Source organism: Bidens hawaiensis, unplaced genomic scaffold (genome assembly GCF_021521415.1).
Source record: "Bidens hawaiensis isolate Kalapana, Puna unplaced genomic scaffold, B.hawaiensis_p1.1 tig00004283_1, whole genome shotgun sequence".
In the NCBI taxonomy this organism is placed as follows: Eukaryota; Viridiplantae; Streptophyta; class Magnoliopsida; order Asterales; family Asteraceae; genus Bidens; species Bidens hawaiensis.
In genome coordinates this window covers 332,625-354,773 of record NW_027491258.1, presented here as the reverse complement: position 1 = coordinate 354,773, position 22,149 = coordinate 332,625, and the positions used below count along the sequence as shown (strand labels likewise).

General features: G+C 39.7%; 3 protein-coding genes across 3 annotated transcripts in view; 1 reads left to right on the top strand and 2 right to left on the bottom strand.

Moving 5' to 3' along the window:
- LOC143626176 (putative uncharacterized protein YDL057W) overlaps positions 1 to 22,149 on the top strand; it is a 39,811-nt gene that overhangs the window by 2,920 nt on the left and 14,742 nt on the right. The gene's annotated exons all lie outside the window — the stretch shown is intronic.
- LOC143626198 (leucine-rich repeat receptor-like protein kinase PEPR1) lies at positions 166 to 2,512 on the bottom strand. The gene is made up of 2 exons (XM_077096346.1): positions 538 to 2,512; positions 166 to 458 (listed from the first exon to the last, which is right to left on the bottom strand). The coding sequence occupies exons 1-2, from the start codon at positions 2,510 to 2,512 to the stop codon at positions 166 to 168; spliced, it is 2,268 nt and encodes a 755-aa protein (XP_076952461.1).
- LOC143626199 (MDIS1-interacting receptor like kinase 2-like) lies at positions 2,886 to 5,983 on the bottom strand. The gene is made up of 2 exons (XM_077096348.1): positions 4,300 to 5,983; positions 2,886 to 4,212 (listed from the first exon to the last, which is right to left on the bottom strand). Exons 1-2 carry the CDS (start codon positions 5,960 to 5,962, stop codon positions 3,920 to 3,922), a joined length of 1,956 nt encoding a protein of 651 aa, XP_076952463.1. The 5' UTR covers positions 5,963 to 5,983; the 3' UTR covers positions 2,886 to 3,919.

Genomic DNA, 22,149 nt, shown 5'->3' with positions numbered 1-22,149 from the left:
CAAATTTACAAAAAATCACTACATTTCTCTCTCCACCATATAATTTACACTCACAATCACTCACAACCTCACCCTACAATTTGCAAACTCCCCTCACATAATTATAGGGAATGTGATGAGAATGCTCTAACATGGTATGGCCGGGAGACAGTGTAAATGATTACCTCAACATGATAATTCCTGAGACACATTTCTCATTGTTGGTCGACATTTTGGATCAGTGAGAATGCATGCATGTGCTATATTACAAACGAGCATGATTTCCTTTTCAATGGATCTATCAATTGGATACGGGAGTCGCTTGTCCAATATATTTTCCAACGGTGTACCATGACTAGTCATATGGTTTAGGGAGTACAAGAGGTCTGTAGGATGCTTCCCTCCAATTATCTCAAGTGCCACCACCCCAAAGCTATACACATCACATTTCTCCGTCACAATCATGCTATATGCAAGCTCTACATGGCAAATAAATATGAAAGGTTCGTTAAAAAAATTGCTATAGTTAATAAACATCATAGAAGCGTATGCAAATACCTGGAGCAATGTATCCCAAAGTTCCTGCTATTACCGTTTGATTGGAGGAACCCGGGTCGAGTAATCTGGCTGCTCCAAAGTCACCAACAAATCCTTCCATTTCTGAGTTCAAGAGAATGTTGTTGCTTGATATGTCTCTATGAACAATAGGCGGGCTGCAATCATGATGCATGTATGCCAAAGCATGTGCTACATCTTTGATAATGTTCACCCTGTGCCTCCAGTCCACTTTAATAGCTAATTCACTATCACTCAAGGCACAAAATAGGCTCCCCTTTTCCATGTATTCGTATACAAGGAAGTTGCATTTGTTATGTAAACAAAAACCATAGAGTTTGACAATATTTTTGTGCCTTAGGTTAGTTAACACGTGGACTTCATTCTTGAAACTCTGGTTGAATATCGGTTGCTCGGCTTCAAACCGATGAAGTTTTTTTAAAGCAAATGTTTTACCGTTAGGCAGTTTGGCTTCATAAACACTACCATAGCCACCTGTTCCGATGCAGTATTTGAGGTCAAAGTCGTCTGTTGCAGTGATGAAGTCTTCGTATGCGATTGCTCCATCATAATTCAATATTGAGCACACATTACCATGTGATTTTGTCCCTGGTTGGATTTTGTTTGGGGTACAGCTTTTATGACGGTAACACTTATAACAAAGCACTAAGAAGAAAAATCCAAAGATGATGGGAAGTAATATGTACAAATAGAGAAAATGTTTGTTTCTTTCTGTGCAGGTAGATTGTCCCACCAAGTTATTGCATGACAAATCAATATTTGTGTTACACCAGTAAGGCAACTCACTATTACAGGGAAAAGTTCCAGTAAAGTGATTATGACTAATGTTAAAGTAGTCGATGCAAACATATGGATAACGAGAATTAAAAAGAGACGACATAGTCCCTGACAATTGGTTTGATGAAACATCAATGTAAGAAAGCCTTAACATGTTTAAATGAACTGGACCGACAAGACTATTATGACTAAGGTCGACACGTTGTAAGTTCTTCAAACTTGCTATATCTAGAGGTATGTGGCCACTTATGGAATTCATGCCAAGGTTTAAAATTTTTAATTGGCTTAACTTCCCCAGATTTGAGGGAATTCGACCATATAAATTGTTGCGGCCTAGACTCAATGTTTCTAGGTTTTGCAAATTAGTAATTTCCTTTGGGATGGATCCGTTTAGTTGATTTGTGCTCAAGTCTAGGTGTTTGAGATTGACCATGGAACCATAAGATTGAGGGATTGTACCCGTAAGCTGGTTGTTACTAAGATCAAGGTATACTAAATGGGTGAAAGAGCCAGGTAAGTTACCACTGAAATTGTTACTAGAAAGATCAAGGTGCTCCAAGAGATTGGTGAAAGAGACAAGTAAGTCACCAGTAAAACTGTTTTTAGAAAGATCAAGGTATTCCAAACGGATGAGATTGATATCCGAGACAGGTAAGTCGCCAGTAAAACTATTGTTAGCAAGATTAAGGTATTTCAAATGAAACAGATCTCTTAAAATGACAGATACATTACCAGTGAACTTGTTATTAGAAAGATCAAGGTGCTCCAAATGGGTGAGATTGGCGAGTGAAACAGGTATGTTACCTGTGAATTGATTGTGTGAAAGGGAAAGATTGGCGAGATTTGGCAGCAAACCAATCTGATCTGGGATGCTTCCTTCAAGATCACAGTTATTGATACTCAAACTCTCAAGGTTCGGAAATGAAGCAAAGTCAAGACTTCCCAGACCTCCACCTCCTGGACTCCAGTAGGAACCGGGATTCCAACAGAAAAAACTTGCCCCAGTGATGCTTCCTTCTTCATTGCAACTGATTTCATACCAATTACAATGATCTGATGGAACTTTATCTCCCAACCATGTACCCAAAGCTTTTGCTTCTAATGATTTGTTGAAATTAGTTGCAGTGGTTTTGGATAACACGAAAAGGAGAATCATAAGAAGATGAGTGAGAATGCTCATAGTTGGAGAAGTAATATTGGTGGAGGAAGTACGCAACATTCTTTATCAAATGAAGTAATTGATTTAATAATGAGGATCGGCCGAGTGTGCGTGCATATATATTTTTGTGTACATTCCAAAAAAAATCTACTTTTATAAGAATGACAAAAATGGAAAGTTACGTGAAAAATAAATCGCTTTCTCCTAATTTTCTAACCCCTCTTAGGGGTTGCTATGACACCTTCACATATTTAACTTTCAAACTAAATAGATTGAGCATTCCTAAAGACGAGTTAAGTCTGGAAGTTGATTGACTTTTAAGATACATATCCACCATATGGCCCTACACAATAACTCTAACCCCTCTGAGGGGTTGGAGAATATTTAATAAGTTGATTTACGGTGGTCCTACTCAAAACATCTGTCATGCGCGCACCCAAGTCAATAATAAAAACAAGCCTTTCATTTTTAACTTTCCATTAGTTATTAGTTTAAATTTAACTCTAAAAACAATATACTTTTCAGAATGCTTTAACCAATTTTTTTTGGAAGTTTTACTGATATGAAAAAATGTAGTCAATAATAAACAGTACATGGTTTTCCACGACATCAGAACTCTGTATATACTGATATGATTCTGAATTGAATTACTAGAAATGATAATCAACTCGTGAATTCAAGAAATAAAGACAGGGTTATAACAGGATCTGTTCATGGGCTCGTTGACCCTAGTGAACACCGTCTCATGTCTACTTGACCAATTATCTGCTTAATTTGTTGGCCCTGTCTCATACTTATTGTTCTATTTCAATTGCATAAACAATAATGCTATTGGTGAACGGTGAAGACATTTTTGCAACTGAAAGTCGTAGTATAAGCTAGTCGATCAACTCGGAAAAGGGAAACTGATTCCTAATTCAAATGGTTGTTCCCTGAAACCCTCTTATAGGCACTTTTAGATGCTGCTTGGAGCATATATAACCGGCAATTATTTAACTACCTGTATGCATATTTGACCCACTTGAAGTTGAATAGTTAATAGGTCAGCATTCATTATGAAGTATTAAGAGGTTGATTGCTTCATATATTTCATCAAGCAGCCCTGGTATCTTGAAAAATTGGGAAATTTATACGTTTACTTTGAAAACAGTATGAGAGTTTAATGTTCACAACTTTATTTGCTGGTGAGGGCAGATAAAGTGTCAAATCATATAAAAAACATTTTGAGGTTAAAGTTAACTAAATTATGGTGCTTAGTAAAAAAAGTAAACATATAGAACAATGAAATGGAGATGAGTATATGCCAAACGCCCGCTCCAAAAGTACTAAATTTGATTCACAACTACAATGAAACAACAAAAGGAGACCATTTTATAATTTAAAAGTTATTAACAAACTCATGCTACTGACAATATAAGAAATGTTTCCCTAACACGATAATTGCCTAGACACGTTTATCATTGTTGGTCGACACTTTGGATCTGGGACAATGCATGCTAGTGATACATCATAAATGCGCATAATTTCCTTTTCAATCAACTTGTTGGTTGGATATGGGAGTCGCTTGTCCACTATATTTTCCAATGATGTACCACGGCTAGTTGAATAGTTTTGAGATGAAAGGAGGTCCTTAGGATGCTTCCCTCCAATTATCTCAAGTGCAACCACCCCAAAGCTATACACGTCACATTTCTCTGACACAATCATGTTATAGCCAAGTTCTACATGCCAATTGTATACAAAAGGTTTATTAGAAAATTTCTAGCTGCTAATAGACATAAAAGATGCATTATATTATGTAGAAATACCTGGAGCAATGTATCCCAAAGTTCCAACAATTACCGTATGGTTGGAAGAATCTGGATCAATCAATCTTGCTGCTCCAAAGTCGGCAACAAATCCTTCCATTTTTGAATTTAAAAGAATGTTTTTGCTTGATATGTCTCTATGAACGATAGGCGGGGTGCAATCATGATGCATATATGCTAAAGCATGGGCCACACCTTTTATAATGTTCACCCTCTTGATCCAATCCACTTTAACAGCTAACTCGATGTCAGTCAGTGCACAAAATAGGCTTCCTTTTTCCATGTATTCGTATACAAGGAAGTTGCATTTGTTATGCAAACAAAAACCATAGAGTTTGACAATAATTTTGTGCCTGATATTGGTTAACACTTGGATCTCATTCTTGAAATTCTCGTCACCGGTTGGTTGCTTGACTTTAAAATTATGGAGTTTTTTCAGAGCAAAGGTTTTACCATCAGGCAGTTTAGCTTTATAAACACTGCCATAGCCACCAGTTCCAATGCAGTATTTGAGGTCAAAATCCTTTGTGGCAGTGATGAAGTCCTCATATGCAATTGTTCCATCATAATTCAATACGGAGCACACGTCTCCATGTTTGTTTGTCTTGTGCTCAACTTTGGTTGGCAAAGACGTCTTACGATGGTAATATATATAACAAAGCACTATGAAGAAAAATCCAAACATGATGGGAAGAAAGATCTCTAAATAGAGAACATATTTTTTTCTTCCGGTGCACTTAGATTGTCCCTTCAAGTCATTGTATGACAAATCAACACTATCTGACTTGGGACAAAGATCACTGGGAACACTTCTAGTAAGGTGATTATGAGAGAGATTTAGATGCTTGAAATTTGAAATATTCAAAACAGGTATATGTCCATCTAAATTATTATTACTAAGGTCTAAGTACTCTAAGTAACTGCAAGCACTTAGATTTTGAGAAGACAAATCACCTGACAAATGGTTTGATGAATAATTAACGTAATAAAGTCTTGGCAGCTTACAAAATTCAGGGCAAACAGGACCCACAAGGCTATTATGATTAAGGTCAAGACGTTGCAAGCTCGTCATATTTGCTATATCTAGAGGTATTTGGCCACTTATGGAATTCATGCCAAGGTATAGAACTTTCAATCGGCTTAGATTGACCAAATATGAGGGAAGTGGACCGTCAAATTTGTTGACACCCAGATTCAACGTTTCTAGCTTTTGTAGGTTAGCAATTTCCTTTGGGATGGATCCATTCAGTTGATTTGTGCCCAAGGCTAGAAAGATGAGATCAACCATGTAACCACAAGATGGTGGGATTGGGCCGGTAAGTTGGTTTTTATTAAGATCAAGATAATATAAATGAGTAAGACTGCCAACGGAAACAGGTAAGTTACCCGTGAGGCGATTCCCTGAAAGTGAAAGATAGGTGAGATTTGACAACAAACCAATCTCCTCTGGGATGCTTCCTTCAAGTCTATCATTATTGATGATTATCTCGATGACACTTCCGTTATCGCATAAGATTCCATTCCAATAACAATGATCATGTGACGAATTTTCTTGTGGCCACCAATTAGTTGCAAGAAAAGCTTTTGTCTCTAAGGATGTACTGAAATCAACGGCAGTGGTTTCTGATAACATGAAAGTGAGAATCATAATGGTTTGCCACATTATGAAATTGGTTCAGGAGAAGATAAGGAACCATTTAGTACAAGGATAGTAAGGCTAACAGGTAATAACAGTGGCCAATTGTGATTAGCTGATCACGTTACTTTCCGTGTCCTATACACCTCCCCTTATGAGTCTATTTGTGCTGGTTCTATTCTAAATAGTTAATCAATCAAATAATCCTATCCCTAACATTCACATATCCTTTTTTTAGCAATCAAGCTAACATTAACATACATATTTATCCATACACTTTACCGTTACTGGGCTTGCTTGAGTGACACATGGCTATCTTGAACTGACATCTTCTTTCTTTTCTTACTTAAATCACATTCTCTGTTCGAGTCTAAGCATGTAGGATGCTTAAATCTCTCGAACTTTTCTCTGATACCAACTTGTAAGGCCCCGTTACCGGTAGCCCTACTTTCGTGTTGGATTTACTCATAAACGCAGTTCTAAATATCAAAGTTAATTAAAACATTCGCGGAACATTAAAAACATTCAAACCATTACATTCCGTAACCATAATTTTTGTCTTATCGAGCATTCATAGTCATTTAAAAACAAAACATAGTCTTTTAAAATAAAACGTCATAGCAAAAACTTCAGATGCCAGCTTCGTCCAACTCTGCCATGTGTCCTCCTCAAGCTACCTGCCTCATTCTACTCACCTGCGTGCATACTAAAAGTCAGCTACGCTGAGTGAGTTATAGTTAATCACATAATCATACAATACCTTCTTACATTTCATACTTAACCTCTTAACTTTCTTTCATACACACATAAGTCCATATACTTTCATTCTTACCTTCCTACTTTCTTTACATACATAATCATACGTTTTAAAGAGCCTTTCGCACTATAACCTCACAGATATTATAAGGGTCTGGTCCCTAACATCACAGATATTATAAGGGTCTGGTCCCTAACATCACAGATAATGCCTCCATATCTTAAGAGCATGCACTACAGCTGCTAACTCTAAATCATGCGTCGGATAAGTACTCTTGTGGACTTTCAACTGTCTAGACGCGTAAGCTATCACCTTTCCTCTCTGCATCAACACGCAACCTAGCCCTTGATGCAGGCATCGGCACAAACAACTAAATCCTCGTCACCATTGGGTAGAGCAAGGATTGGAGCTTGCGTGAGTCTCTTCTTTAATTCCTCAAAGGCTTCTTCTTGAAACTTTCCCCAACTGAATACTACCGACTTTCGAGTCATACCGGTCAACGGTGCGGCTATCTTGGAGAAACCCTAGATGAATCTCCTATAGTAGCCAGCTAACCCTAAGAAGCTTCGTATATCAGTCGGATTATGCGGATGTCACACCCTCAAAATCCACTAACGGAGTTTTACCATCAGAGGGTGTGAACTAACAGGATCGGAATCATTAGTTATAATCAAACATCATATTCAAAGTTTTTAAACCACAAATATTAAAGTTTAATGAATGCGGAAGCGTAAATCATAAGCCAAGTGTTGCGTCACGCAAGACGACTTAAAACCAAATTAATAAAAGTTTAAAAGCAAGTTTTCAAAACGATAGTGTTCAATGAAAGGCATGTCCTTATACCGCGCGCCCGCCTCGGCTACCTGAGAATAACATACTAAAAGTGTCAACACAGGGTTGGTGAGTTCACATATATAAAAAAGGAAAACATTTACGTTTAAGTGTTTGCGTTTGCATTACCAGATAATGTTAAGTCAATTATATATCAATAGGTAGCTAGCCTATAAAACAAGTATTACTAAGTGTTCGACACCGAAGCTGACTGTTTATCAATTGCCTTGCCACCATGTCTACCACGACCATGAAAAATGTGTTAGCCAAGATTACACCCATTCGACTTGCCGTCGAGTTTAGAGTTTGGTGGGGTTTGTCAAACCCAGTAGTACTACTCAATAGTGACTTGCTATTATACAAATACTAAACGGTTCGATATTATGAAGGACTTTAGTTGGTTTGTTTGCCACTTAGCCTTACAAGTGATATATAACTAATAACAAAATCTAAAGCGTTTGAAGTATGTTATCTCCCCCTAATAAAAAGCGTTTAAAAGAGTAAAAGAGGAACGTGAAACTCACTGTTTGCGAAGAATTCAAAAACAAATCCGAGAGATGCGCGTCAAAGAAAATCCTCACTAGTGCTCTAAAACAAAAATGAGATTCTCTAAGTATTTAAACTACTATTGAGTCTCTAGACTCGGCACATAATACCTATGCATGAGATACGTTTTGTGTTTCGTTTATGAATTATGTGTGACTCGACAAACACGTTGGTGACACGTTACATGTGTATACAACTACTTAAGCATCAAATACTAACATTGTACATTACTAGTAAATTATCTCCCCACAAGGGCAATTTAGTCAAAATATGGCAATTATCTATTAACAAACACGTTTCATGTATTTTCACATAGTTCAGCAGCTAGTTTTATCAAGACAGATTTCTACTTGAAAGATTTCTCTATTCAACAGATCATAACATATCAATTAATTCACCAAAAGTCGTCACAAAAGCACACATGAGTTAGGTTTCCAGAACTATTTTTTTTGTATTTTTATTTCACATAATTTTCACACAAAGACCAAAACATTACAGTAAACTCACAGCAGTCAAAATCGTGCGCAACAGAATGATATTTGTTATTCCCGTTAAATGGTAAATTAAATTAATTCAAGACCAATTGCGTTAGATTCTTAACTCAATATATTAACTTCCAGAAGTGGAACTAACCCATTTGGTCTTGTAGTTTATGAGATATGATAATTTCAAAACAGCCTAACAGCAGACCCCACAATTCAGACTTGCACTAAGTTTTTGTAAAAATAATAAAAGTTAACTTTTACACGTCCAAAAATTACAAACTTGGACTTTTTAGAAACTAGACTCAACCTAGTACACTGTAGTGTTAATAATTTCGACCAATTACCACATTAACCTTTAGTTACAGTCGTCTAAACATAAATTTAACAATCTGTCCAGTACCAGTTTACATCAAAACTCAACATAACAACAATCTATGAATCATAATCCATGCATATAACACTCTAGACACAAGATAAACCAACCATGCATATCAATTTCACATTACACACATAGTTAGGGTTTTTCTTGAAAGTTTAAAATCAAAGAACAAGTGATTAACAAGCAACAATAACACAACTAGTTATCAATTTCATTAGCAATTCATCATCAAGCATATAATCAAACCCTAACTCATCTTAATCATCAATTTTTGAGAATTAGGGTTTTGATTAACCCATTCAATACCCAAATTAAACACATAGAATGCATAGAGTAGTTGTTAATTACCTTCCTAGCACCTGAATTCTTCAACAAAACTTGAAACAAGGTTGTATGTATGTGTGTGCGTGCTCACGGCTGCCAAAGGAGAGGGAGAGGGGGGGGGGATCGGTTATGGGGAGGGGGTAGGGGTTTAGGGTTTTGTTATTATTTAATATTAATAATGTTACACAATGGTCCCTCTACTTCTAGTTATTAAATTTTTAGTGTAAATAATAACTCTTGACTCTTGAATTTTGTGTTCCATGTATAAATATCAAGTAGCATATAACTTAACACATTATTATCAAATATTTATTGTTTTGATGTTTGTCGTTTGTTCACCAATGGTTTGAGTCAACTCGTTTGCGTTTCGGTGCAATCCCGAAAGACTACATGTGTAGTGATTGTCGAGCGTCATTTAAAACCCTAGTTTAAATGTAATGAGATGTGCGTTATAGTTCTAGTGATCTTAAGTTTGAATTGACGGAGTTTGGATTAACGGAGTTAACCTGAAATTGACGAGTGTCACATCATTCCCATGTTGAAAGAATTTTCGTCCCGAAAATTTGAATCAAGTCGCGATGGGTGTCTGAAAAAGCAAGAAAAATTTTCAGTTTGTCATATCATCCCCTAGTAGAAAGAAATTTCGTCCCGAAATTTAATTCATACCTTTGGTGATTTCTGACGGTTTGACGGCTTTCGCGGTTTTCGGTGTTTGGTCAACCCTTCAAAAAGGTGAGGATACTTTTTCATCATTTGGTCCTCGCGTTCCCACGCGAACTCTGGTCCACGTATCGAGTTCCAACGAACTTTAACGATTGGAATTTTGCTGTGCTTGAGTGTTTTGGTTTCCCAATCCAAAACTTCGACTGGTTCTTCGATGAAGCGTAGCTGTTCATCAACTTACAACTCGTCCAAAGGAACTGCTTGGGTTTCATCGGAAAGGCATTTCTTCAAATTGGATACATGGAATACATTGTGTACGCTACTGAGTTTTGTTGGTAAATCCAGTCGGTACGCTACTGGACCAATGCGCTCAGTTATCCGGTATGGGCCAACGTATCGTGGATTGAGTTTGTTTCGCTTTCCGAAGCGAACCACACCTTTCCAAGGTGAGACTTTGAGTAATACTTGGTCGTTCACTTGAAATTCAAGAGGCTTTTGGCGCTTGTCGGCGTAACTCTTTTGGCGATCTCGTGCTGCTGCCATGCGATATCGGATTTGAACAATCTTTTCAGAGGTTTCAAGTACTAATTTTGGACCAGTGATTTGGCTATCACCCACCTCTGCCCAGCAGAGAGGTGATCGACACTTTCGTCCGTACAACGCTTCAAACGGCGCTGCTTTAATGCTTGAGTGGTAGCTGTTATTAAACGAAAACTCTACCAAAGGCAAGTGAGGTTCCCAAATTTTTCCGAAATCCAACACGCATGCACGCAACATGTCCTCCAAGGTCTGAATGGTGCGCTCACTTTTCCCATCCGTCTGAGGATGGTATGCCGTGTTCATATCAAGACGGGTGCCTAGTGCACGCTGTAGTAACTTCCAGAAGTGCGAAGTGAAACGGGAATCTCGATCAGATATGATTGAGACAGGCACTCCGTGTCTAGACACTACTTCTTTCATATAGATGCGAGTCAGTCTATCCATTTTGTCCGATTCCTTGATTGCTAAGAAGTGTGCAGACTTAGTCAACCGGTCAACGATCACCCCGATGGTATCGCATCCCGTCGGTGTTTTGGGAAATCTCGTGATGAAATCCATGGAAATGTGTTCCCATTTCCATGTTGGAAGTTCCGGTTGCTGTAGCAGACCAGATGGTTTCTGATATTATATTTTGACTCTTGCACAAGTCAAGCATTTGCTCACGTAGATGGCAATGTCGGCTTTCATGTTTGGCCACCAGTAAAGTGCCTTTAGGTCGTGGTACATTTTATCTGAGCCAGGGTGGATGGAATATCGGGACTTGTGTGCTTCGTCCATCACTAGGGTTCTCAACTCTCTGTATCGAGGGACCCAAATCCGGGTTTTTTCGAAATATCGGACTCCGTCCGATTTGGTTTCAAGTTGTTTGTTCATGCCTCGCATGAGTTCTGATGGGAGATTATCGTCTTTCAAGGCTTCGAGTTGAGCATCACGAATCTGATCAGGTAAGTTGGCGTGAATCGTGAGTTGTAATGCTCGCACTCGTCTAGGTTTATCGGTTTCTTTTCTGCTGAGAGCATCGGCCACTACATTGGCCTTGCCAGGGTGGTACTTGATGGCACAGTCATAATCCTTTAGTAGCTCAACCCAACGACGTTGTCGCATGTTTAGCTCCTTCTGATCGTAGATATGCTGGAGACTCTTGCGGTCAGTGTAAATGGTAAACTTGGTACCGTACAAGTAATGCCTCCATATCTTAAGAGCAAACACCACAGCTCCGAGTTCCAAGTCATGGGTCGTGTAGTTCTTCTCGTGAATCCGTAGTTGTCGAGAGGCATACGCTATAACCTTCTCGAGTTGCATCAACACGCGACTGAGACCCTGTATCGATGCGTCACAATGCACCTCAAAATTTTCTGTTCCCTCGGGAAGGGCTAGGATAGGGGCGCTACAGAGTTTGGTTTTCAACAGTTGGAAGGCGGACTCCTGCGCATCACCCCAATTGTACTTAGTACCCTTGTGCGTCAAGGCGGTGAGGGGTTGAGCAATCTTTGAAAATCCCTCGATGAAACGTCGGTAGTAGCCAGCCAGTCCTAGGAATTGTCGCACCTCAGTCGGAGTCTTAGGTGCTTCCCAGTTTTTGATGGCCTCTACCTTGCCGGGATCGACATGGATACCATTCTCATTGATCACATGTCCTAAGAAGTGAACCTCGCGAAGCCAAAATTCGCATTTCGAGAGTTTAGCGTACAGTTGTTCCTTCTTTAGCAATTCTAGGATCAACCTCAGGTGTTCTTCGTGGTCGGTCTTGTTCTTGGAGTAGACGAGGATATCATCAATAAAAACAATCACAAACTTGTCGAGGTACGCCTTGCATACTCTGTTCATGAGATCCATGAATACGGCTGGTGCGTTGGTTAAGCCAAAAGGCATAACTGAAAACTCGTAGTGACCGTACCGAGTTCTGAATGCCGTCTTTGAAATATCTTCTTCGCGCACTCTCAGTTGATGGTAACCAGATCTTAGGTCGATTTTCGAGTAGTAACTCGATCCTTAAAGTTGGTCGAACAGATCATCAATTCGGGGTAAGGGATAATGGTTCTTGATCGTCACCTTGTTCAGCTCTCGGTAGTCGATGCACATGCGGAAAGTACCGTCCTTCTTTCGGACAAATAAGACAGGGGCTCCCCATGGTGATGAGCTAGGTCGGATAAAACCTTTATCCAACAAATCTTGTAATTGAGTGGACAACTCTTGAAGCTCCGCCGGTGCGAGCCGATACGGGGATCGTGCTATGGGTGCTGCACCGGGGGCCAATTCGATTTGGAACTCGACTTGTCGAATAGGTGGGAGTCCAGGCAAATCCTCCAGGAAGACTTCCGGAAAATCTCGCACAATCGGTATGTCTTCGATTCGCTTCTCCTCCGCGGGTTTCTCGACAATATGGGCTAAAATTGCTGGATGACCCTTTCGTAAATATTTCTGCGCCTTCATGAGGGTGATGACGCTGGTGGTCATGCCACTCTTCTCGCTCTGGATCGAAATGATTTCGCCGGAAGGGGTAGTGATGTGGACTATCTTGTCGTGACATATAATCTCCGCTCGGTTCTCGGATAACCAGTCCATGCCGACAACGACATCGAAACTACCCAGTGTAAAAGGTATGAGGTCGATATTAAAGTATGACCCGACAGTTTCAACTTACATCCCGCAAGTACATGAGTTGTTTCTATAGACTTACCGTCAACTAATTCAACAGGAAACTTAGCATCTAACGGGGTTGGAGTTAAGTCTAAGAGTTTACTAAAGGCTTTCGATATAAAACTCTTATCAGCTCCAGTGTCAAACAAAACAAAAGCAAAACAGTCGTTCACAGGAAACTTACCAGTAACCACATTTGGATCGTTGCGGCCCTGGCCCGACCCAATGCCGAAAGCTCTACCCTTACCACTGCTTCCGCCACTGTTGCTGCCTCCATTGTTCTCATTCTGCTTTAGTTTGGGGCAATCCTTCCTGAAGTGACCCTCTTGACCACACTCGAAGCACCCTTTAGTCGTCGTAGGCTGTTTAGGAGCACCCTTTGCCGCTAGGTCTCCCCTACAGTCTTTGGCCTGATGACCCATTTTTCCGCATCTCAGACACTTGATACGGTCGCATGAGCCAGCATGGTGATAGTTGCACTTGTTGCATTTCGGGTACTTCCCAGCATAGCCACTCGAACCCTACCCGCCACCGTTGTTGTTATTGTTGGAACCCTGATTATTGAAGCTCCGAGCGAATTCGGGCTTACGGTAGTGTTGTTGCTGTGGGAGGTTCGATGATGAGGACCTGGTGTTGTCAAATTTCCTCTTTCCATTACTCGGGTTGTTGTTGTTATTGTTGTTGTCAGTGATTGAGTTGTCTCGGGTTTTAGAGGTGGAACCTCTAGGTGGTAACTCACCTTGTGCCACTGCCTGGTCCGTCAGTTTGTGAGCTAATCGGATCGCTTGTTGAATTGTAGCCGGTTTGGAAGACGTCACCATACCCTGAATTTGTGGTACCAACCCAACGATATACATCTCGGTTCTCTTACTCGGCGGGTCTACCATCCGTGGACACATTACTGCTTGCACATGGGAACGGGTGGTGTAGGCTTCAATCTCGGAACCCACCATTTTCAACGACCAAAATTCAGATTCCAGCTTCGCGATTTCCTCTCTAGGACAATACTCTTCCCGCATCATATTCTTGAACTCTTCCCAGTTCATTGCGTTCGCCAAATCCAATCCAAGAATTTGCACATTGGAGTTCCACCAAGTGAGAGCAGAATCTTCCAGTGTTCCAGCATCACATTTAGTTACACATCTCGAAAGCTGACTCTGCCTTCTCAGCCCAACGCAGGAAACCTATGGCTCCCTCAGTGCCCTTAAACGAGTTGGGCTTGCAATCCAGGTAGTTCTTGAAAGTACAGGCTCCGGCTGGGCCTCCGGCTTGATTCTGAACATGTGCAGCTAAAGCTGCCGCCGCATGGTCATTCAATAGGGTTTGGAGTTCTGCTGCGGTTAGGTTGATGTTACCGCGACCATGTCTAGCATTTCTTCCAGCCATCTCCTAGAATCACATCATAAAATGTTAGACATGAATTCTCGGTTTCATATGCAACACACCATACATGTAATAAAAGGTAGGTAAGAAAGAAAAATAAAAGAAGCAAACATCACATCACAACCATATAATAATCCAAATAATAATTCATGATTAAAACCATTGTATTCGCTACAAAGTATTTAAAACCAATCCTTAAAATCATAGAAAATAATAGTTTGGATGGAGACAACCCCTCCATCTAGGTGTTGTCATTCTGGGATGTCATCGTCCGAGGACACCTCTGAGTGTGCCTCCGGCTCAGCTGGCTCTTCCTCCGGTTCCTCTTCGGGTTCCTCCTCGGGGTCTTCCTCGGGTTCTTCCTCAGGTTCTTCCTCGGGTTCTGCTGCATTCTGGGCAATTTGCGTCTGTAAGATATCACAACGCTCTAGAGCTCTCTGTCCGGGATCTCGCCACAAGGAGTTGCTCTTGCAAATCTATCATCTCTGCTTGCATTTTTCTCATTATCTTCATTTGTTGACCGTTAGCCTCCTGCGCTTCCCTCACAGCTTCCTTCAGGCGGAAAATTTCTTTCCTAGTCTCGGTTCCATCTCTTATCAATCCGGAAACGTTCGCCCTCGCCGAGCGCATAAAACCCGCGTCACGCTCTAAACAGGAAACAACAGCTGCGAGAACACGCTCTATTGGTTCGGTTATGGGTGGTAGGGTGTTGGGGTATGCAGGATGGCTCGGGTGAGGTAGTGGGGGAACTTGCTCGCGGTAAACCATACGCCTGATTAGACTCGGGTACCAATCCCAGCTAACGTCATCGTCGTACATGCCTCCAGATAGGCGCCGCCTCTTCGGTGCAGGGGCTTCTAGTTCCGGGGCTACTCGGGGTGGCGATGAAGTAGGTAGTTGCGGTTCCTTTCCATGGGCATGAGTCACCTGGTCGGATGATGATGATGATGGTGGCGTCGACATCCCTACAGGATAAGTCGTGTATGCGCGCGTATGAGTGAATAAGGTAAAGAGATAAAGATAACGAAAGTCTAAATATAATATATATATATATATATATATATATATATATATATATATATATATGCAGTGTGTAAAAATTATAACTAATGAGTCGTTGCGGTTATAGTCCAGTATGCATGCAATTTCTAGTTCGCTATAACCAATGGCTCTGATACCAATCTGTCACACCCTCAAAATCCACTAACGGAGTTTTACCGTCAGAGGGTGTGAACTAACAGGATCGGAATCATTAGTTATAATCAAACATCATATTCAAAGTTTTTAAACCACAAATATTAAAGTTTAACGAATGCGGAAGCTTAATCATAAGCCAAGTGTTGCGTCACGCAGGACGACTTAAACCAAATTAATAAAAGTTTAAAAGCAAGTTTTCAAAACGATAGTGTTCAATGAAATGCATGTCCCTATACCGCGCGTCCGCCTCGGCTACCTGAGAATAACATACTAAAAGTGTCAACCCAGGGTTGGTGAGTTCACATATATAAATAAAGGAAAACGTTTACGTTTAAGTGTTTGCGTTTGCATTACCAGATAATGTTAAGTCAATTATATATCAATAGGTAGCTAGCCTATAAAACAAGTATTACTAAGTGTTCAACACCGAAGCTGACTGTTTATCAATTGCTTTGCCACCATGTCTACCACGACCATGGAAAATGTGTTAGCCAAGATTACACCCACTCGACCTGCCGTCGAGTTTAGAGTTTGGTGGGGTTTGTCAAACCCAGTAGTACTACTCAACAGTGACTCGCTATTATACAAATACTAAACGGTTCGATGTTGTGAAGGACTTTAGTTGGTTTGTTTGCCACTTAGCCTTACAAGTGATATATAACTAATAACAAAATCTAAAGCGTTTGAAGTATGTTATCTCCCCCTAATAAAAAACGTTTAAAAGAGTAAAAGGGGAACGTGAAACTCACTGTTTGCGAAGAATTCAAAAACAAATCCGAGAGATGCGCGTCAAAGAAAATCCTCACTAGTGCTCTAAAACAAAAATTAGATTTTCTAAGTATTTAAACTACTATTGAGTCTCTAGACTCGGCACATAATACCTATGCATGAGATACGTTTTGTGTTTCGTTTGTGAATTATGTGTGACTCGACAAACACGTTGGTGACACGTTACATGTGTATACAACTACTTAAGCATCAAATACTAACATTGTACATTACTAGTAAATTATCTCCCCACAAGGGCAATTTAGTCAAAACATGGCAATTATCTATTAACAAACACGTTTCATGTATTTTCATATAGTTCAGCAGCTAGTTTTATCTAGACAGATTTCTACTTGAAAGATTTCTCTATTCAACATATTATAACATATCAATTAATTCACCAAAAATCATCACAAAAGCACACATGAGTTAGGTTTCCAGAACTATTTTTATTGTATTTTTATTCCACATAATTTTCACACAAAGACCAAAACATTACGGTAAACTCACAGCAGTCAAAATCGTGCGCAACAGAATGATATTTGTTATTCCTGTTAAATGGTAACTTCCAGAAGTGGAACTAACCCATTTGGTCTTGTAGTTTATGAGATATGATAATTTCAAAACAGCCTAACAGCAGACCCCACAATTCAGACTTGCACTACGTTTTTGTAAAAATAATAAAAGTTAACTTTTACACGTCCAAAAATTACAAACTTGGACTTTTTAGAAACTAGACTCAACCTAGTACACTGTAGTGTTAATAATTTCGACCAATTACCACATTAACCTTTAGTTACAGTCGTCTAAACATAAATTTAACAATCTGTCCAGTACCAGTTTACATCAAAACTCAACATAACAACAATCTATGAATCATAATCCATGCATATAACACTCTAGACACAAGATTAACCAACCATGAATATCAATTTCACATTACACACATAGTTAGGGTTTTTCTTGAAATTTTAAAATCAAAGAACAAGTGATTAACAAGCAACAATAACACAACTAGTTATCAATTTCATTAGCAATTCATCATCAAGCATATAATCAAACCCTATCTCATCTTAATCATCAATTTTTGAGAATTAGGGTTTTGATTAACCCATTCAATACCAAAATTAAACACATAGAATGCATAGAGTAGTTGTTAATTACCTTCCTAGCACCTGAATTCTTCAACAAAACTTGAAACAAGGTTGTATGTATGTGTGTGTGCTCACGGCTGCCAAAGGAGATGGAGAGGGGGGGGGGGGGGATCGGTTATGGGGAGGGGGTAGGGGTTTAGGGTTTTGTTATTATTTAATATTAATAATGTTACACAATGGTCCCTCTACTTCTAGTTATTAAATTTCTAGTGTAAATAATAACTCTTGACTCTTGAATTTTGTGTTCCATGTATAAATATCAAGTAGCATATAACTTAACACATTATTATCAAATATTTATTGTTTTTATGTTTGTCGTTTGTTCACCAATGGTTTGAGTCAACTCGTTTGCGTTTCGGTGCAATCCCGAAAGACTACATGTGTAGTGATTGTCGAGCGTCATTTAAAACCCTAGTTTAAATGTAATGAGATGTGCGTTATAGTTCTAGTGATCTTAAGTTTGAATTGACGGAGTTTGGATTAACGGAGTTAACCTGAAATTGACGAGTGTCACAGCGGAGTCTTCCAATTCGTTATCGCTTCAATTTTAGCTGGGTCAACGGTAATCCCTTCAGGATTAATCACGTGACCTAGAAATTGCACTTCTCTTAACCAGAACGCGTATTTCAAAAACTTAGCATACAACTTCTCTCTCTTCAGGGTCTCCAATACTTCTCTCAGATGCTCAGCATGATCGGACTCGCTCTTGGAATAGATCAATATATCATCGATAAAGACGATTACTGACTTATCCAGCATTGGCCGACACACCCTATTCATCATGTCCATAAATGCTGCAGGAGCATTTGTTAGACCGAATGACATTACGAGGAACTCATAGTGTCCGTATCGCGTTCGGAACGCTGTTTTAGGGATGTCTGCCTCTTTCACTTTTCAGCTGATGATAGCCTGATCTGATATCTATCCGTGAGAACCAACTTGAACCTTGCAGTTGGTCAAACAGATCATCAATCCTTGGAAAAGGATATCTATTCTTTACCGTAAGCTTATTCAACTCACGATAGTCTATGCACATTCTCATACTTCCATCCTTCTTCTTCACGAACAACACTGGTGCGCCCCACGGGGAAACACTTGGTCTTATGAAACCTTTGTCGAGGAGTTCTTGCAGTTGGGACATCAATTCTTTCATTTCGGACGGTGCTAGACGGTAAGGTGCTTTCGCGACGAGTTGGGCGCCCGGTACTAAGTCTATCTGGAATTCTATCTCTCGCTCCGGTGGCAACCCCGGAAGATCCTCTGGGAATACTTCTGGGTAGTCGCGCACGATAGGAACATCTTTCATTTTTTTCGTCTCGGCCGTAGCGTTGACAACATACGCCAGGTAGGCACAACACCCTCGCCTTAGCAAACCCTTGGCTTTTATCATCGAAATGACATTAAGCCCAGAACTTTCCTTGTCACCATAAACCGTCACCGCACTACCATCCAAGGACTTTAACCTTATTATCCTACTCTTACACACTATCTGAGCTTCATACTCAGACAACCAATCCATCCCCAAAACCACATCGAACCCTCCTAAGGTCATAACATACAAAGTAATAGGGAACTCATGTCCCTCCAATTCTATCTTACAGTCCTTAACCATTTTCATTATTTTAACCGAAGTGTCACTAGCGGTTTCTACCATAAGAGATCCAGACACTCGGCAACATTTCATTTTAGCTAGTTTACTAAATGGTGTGGCTACGAAACTTTTGTTTGCACCTGAATCAAACAATACTGAAGCGGAAATACCGTTTACTAGAAACGTACCTGTGACGACATCGGGAAGCTGCTTGGCTTGCTCTTGGGTCAACATGTAGGCCCTAGTCCTCAGCCTTGCTTGGTCAGCATCTTTCTTCCCACTACCTCCAGCCTCACCATCGGTGCACTCTCTCGCCATATGGCCTGTCTTGCCACATTTGTAACATGCTGGCTTCGCACTGCACTCATTGGCATAATGCCCTACCTTCCCACACTTATAACACACATTAGACCCCATCCGACATTCTCCACCGTGAGTCTTTCCACATTTGCTACAACCTCAGAACTCCTACTCCACTTACACTCACCACCATGTATCTTTCCGCAGGTCTTACACGATCTCTTCTCCCACACTTTCTGCTTCTTATCTTTGGAGTTCCATAACTGAGTACCGGGTCGCTTAACAGGAGCAACCCACTTCTTATCTTTCTTTTCTTCTTCCACCACTGCGTCATCCGCAGCCAGGTCTGCATAAACCACCTATGCGAGCTTGACAGGAGAGTCAAAGGTATCAGGCACGCGGACTTTCTGTGGCAATCCCCTCACATAACACTTGATTCTCTTGGCCTCAGTGTTAACCATATCGGGTACCAACCTAGACATTCGATTGAACTCGGTGGTGTACTCACGATGTGTCATTGTCCCAGCTTTCAAGTTCAGGAACTTCATCTCCGCCCTCTCAACCTCGGCGTCATCACAAAACTTCTTCATCACTAACTCCTTCAGATCCTCCCACTTCATCGCTTTGATCTATTCACGGGTCTTCATCTGCTCCACACTCTCCCACCAATACATAGCTTCATGTCACACCCCGACTAGGTAGTTGCGGAAGCGTAATACGGGAATGTAACAGATAACACTGGTATCAACCACATTGTTTATAAAGAAATTCAACAACTAATTTACATCATATTACATTGGTAGGTACTATGTTTACAAACTAGATGAAAAACACATAACCAGTTCTCAGTTCCTTATTCATTAGTACGTATTTTCATCTATTCACAGCTATTCAACTTTCCTTCTAACACCAAGCACGTAAGCAAATCATTCCAACTTCGGCTTACCTGAAAAGCATGTTAAAACGGGTCAACTACGTCTAGTTGGTGAGTTTCAAGTTTCACGAGTACGAACAAAATCAGTATACGAGTTAGTAAAGTTCACAATACATATGTATATAAGTATGTGTATGATGTATTATACTAAGCCACAAGTGAAACCAAAACGAGCTAAAACACATGGCCTCCCCTGCCCATGCACTCCCGTTGGCATTTAACAGCCACTTTGCCCCAAGTATGTACTATGTCTAACACCACATAGCAGAATGTAATAAGTATAAATGACAATGTGCAACTGGGTTAACATGTTCCGGCATACCCCACCGGCTCTGTCAGTTGGGTTTGTCAAACCGATAGTACTATCCACACGTCACCGGCACGAAGTTAATCACTTGTGTTTGTGGGGACTTTCAAGTGTTAGTACTTAGATAAATCACATCATCACACGATTTCAAGTAAGTAAGTATACGTAAACATGCTTTCCACCCCAAAAGTTCGTAAAACAGTCTAGAAAGTGGGGTCATGAAACTCACCTTATTGTAGTTCGAGCAGGTAATATATGTCAATAAGTGTTATGCCTCGATTATAACTCGTATCCTATAATCGGTATCGTACTGTTAATACTAGTACAGTGTTTAAACCAAATCGGGCTGTATAACTAGTCTGGTTATAGCTGTTAGGCCCAAAACATGACCATAGTCCTAGATTGTGACGCTGTATACTATGAAATGTTTAAAACTAGATTTGGCTCAGTTTCACCGTTTCCCGAGCCTAGCCAAGTTGATCGTTTACGGGTTTAGGGAATAGGTAAGATCACACAAACTTAAGTAAACATGTTGATTGCTAAAATGATTTGATTTATGAAATCATCTTGAGGTTTCGGTATCTGGATTGATCGCAGGGTTCGTTTCCGTTTTCACACGGGTTTGATTATACAAAACGCGTACAATCCACCCGAATTGCCCGGAATTCTCGTAAAAAGTTCGTTTTTATCAATTTCATCCAAAAATACAATATTTGACCACTTTTGATATTTTGACGTACCAGTCAGTCCGTTAAACATCAAACTGCCGGTTTCGTCAAAACAATAATAATTTAAATCTTTGATTAATCATAACTAAATATGTACTTACATATAAATTATGTAAATATTTGTAAAAATACATTAAAATATGGAGAATTTTATAAAATTATTTTCAGAAATTTTATGATTAGTTATTTATTTATAAAAATTCATTTAATAGGTTATAATCGTGTAATAAATGGCCCGTTTATATCAAACGACCTCCGAAAAATCTGATAATTTTTACAAATGGCCTCAATGTTATTACATAGCCCCTGCAAAATCTCCAGAACCTAACTCTTTTGAAAAAAATGCCTTTTTGTGTGTTTTTCGGCTGTTAAAATTCGGTTAAATCATAATTGCACAAACCATACTTAAAAATTTCCAATGATCCCCAAACTTTACCAGTGATCTTACCATCACATATTAATCTCCAAAACCAAATTTCATAATTTTTAAATATGTTTAGCTATTTTTCCCAAATAAACGCTCATAAACGGAAATAAATTCACCAAACATTCTCCGTTTATCGAAAAATTACCAAATTTGAACAGGGACTCATTTTGGACTCATTTATATGATCCCTAATGTCCCTGAAAATTTTCACAAGCTAAAAACAAGCACGTCACAACCTAATACTAAACAGCCCTTAAACG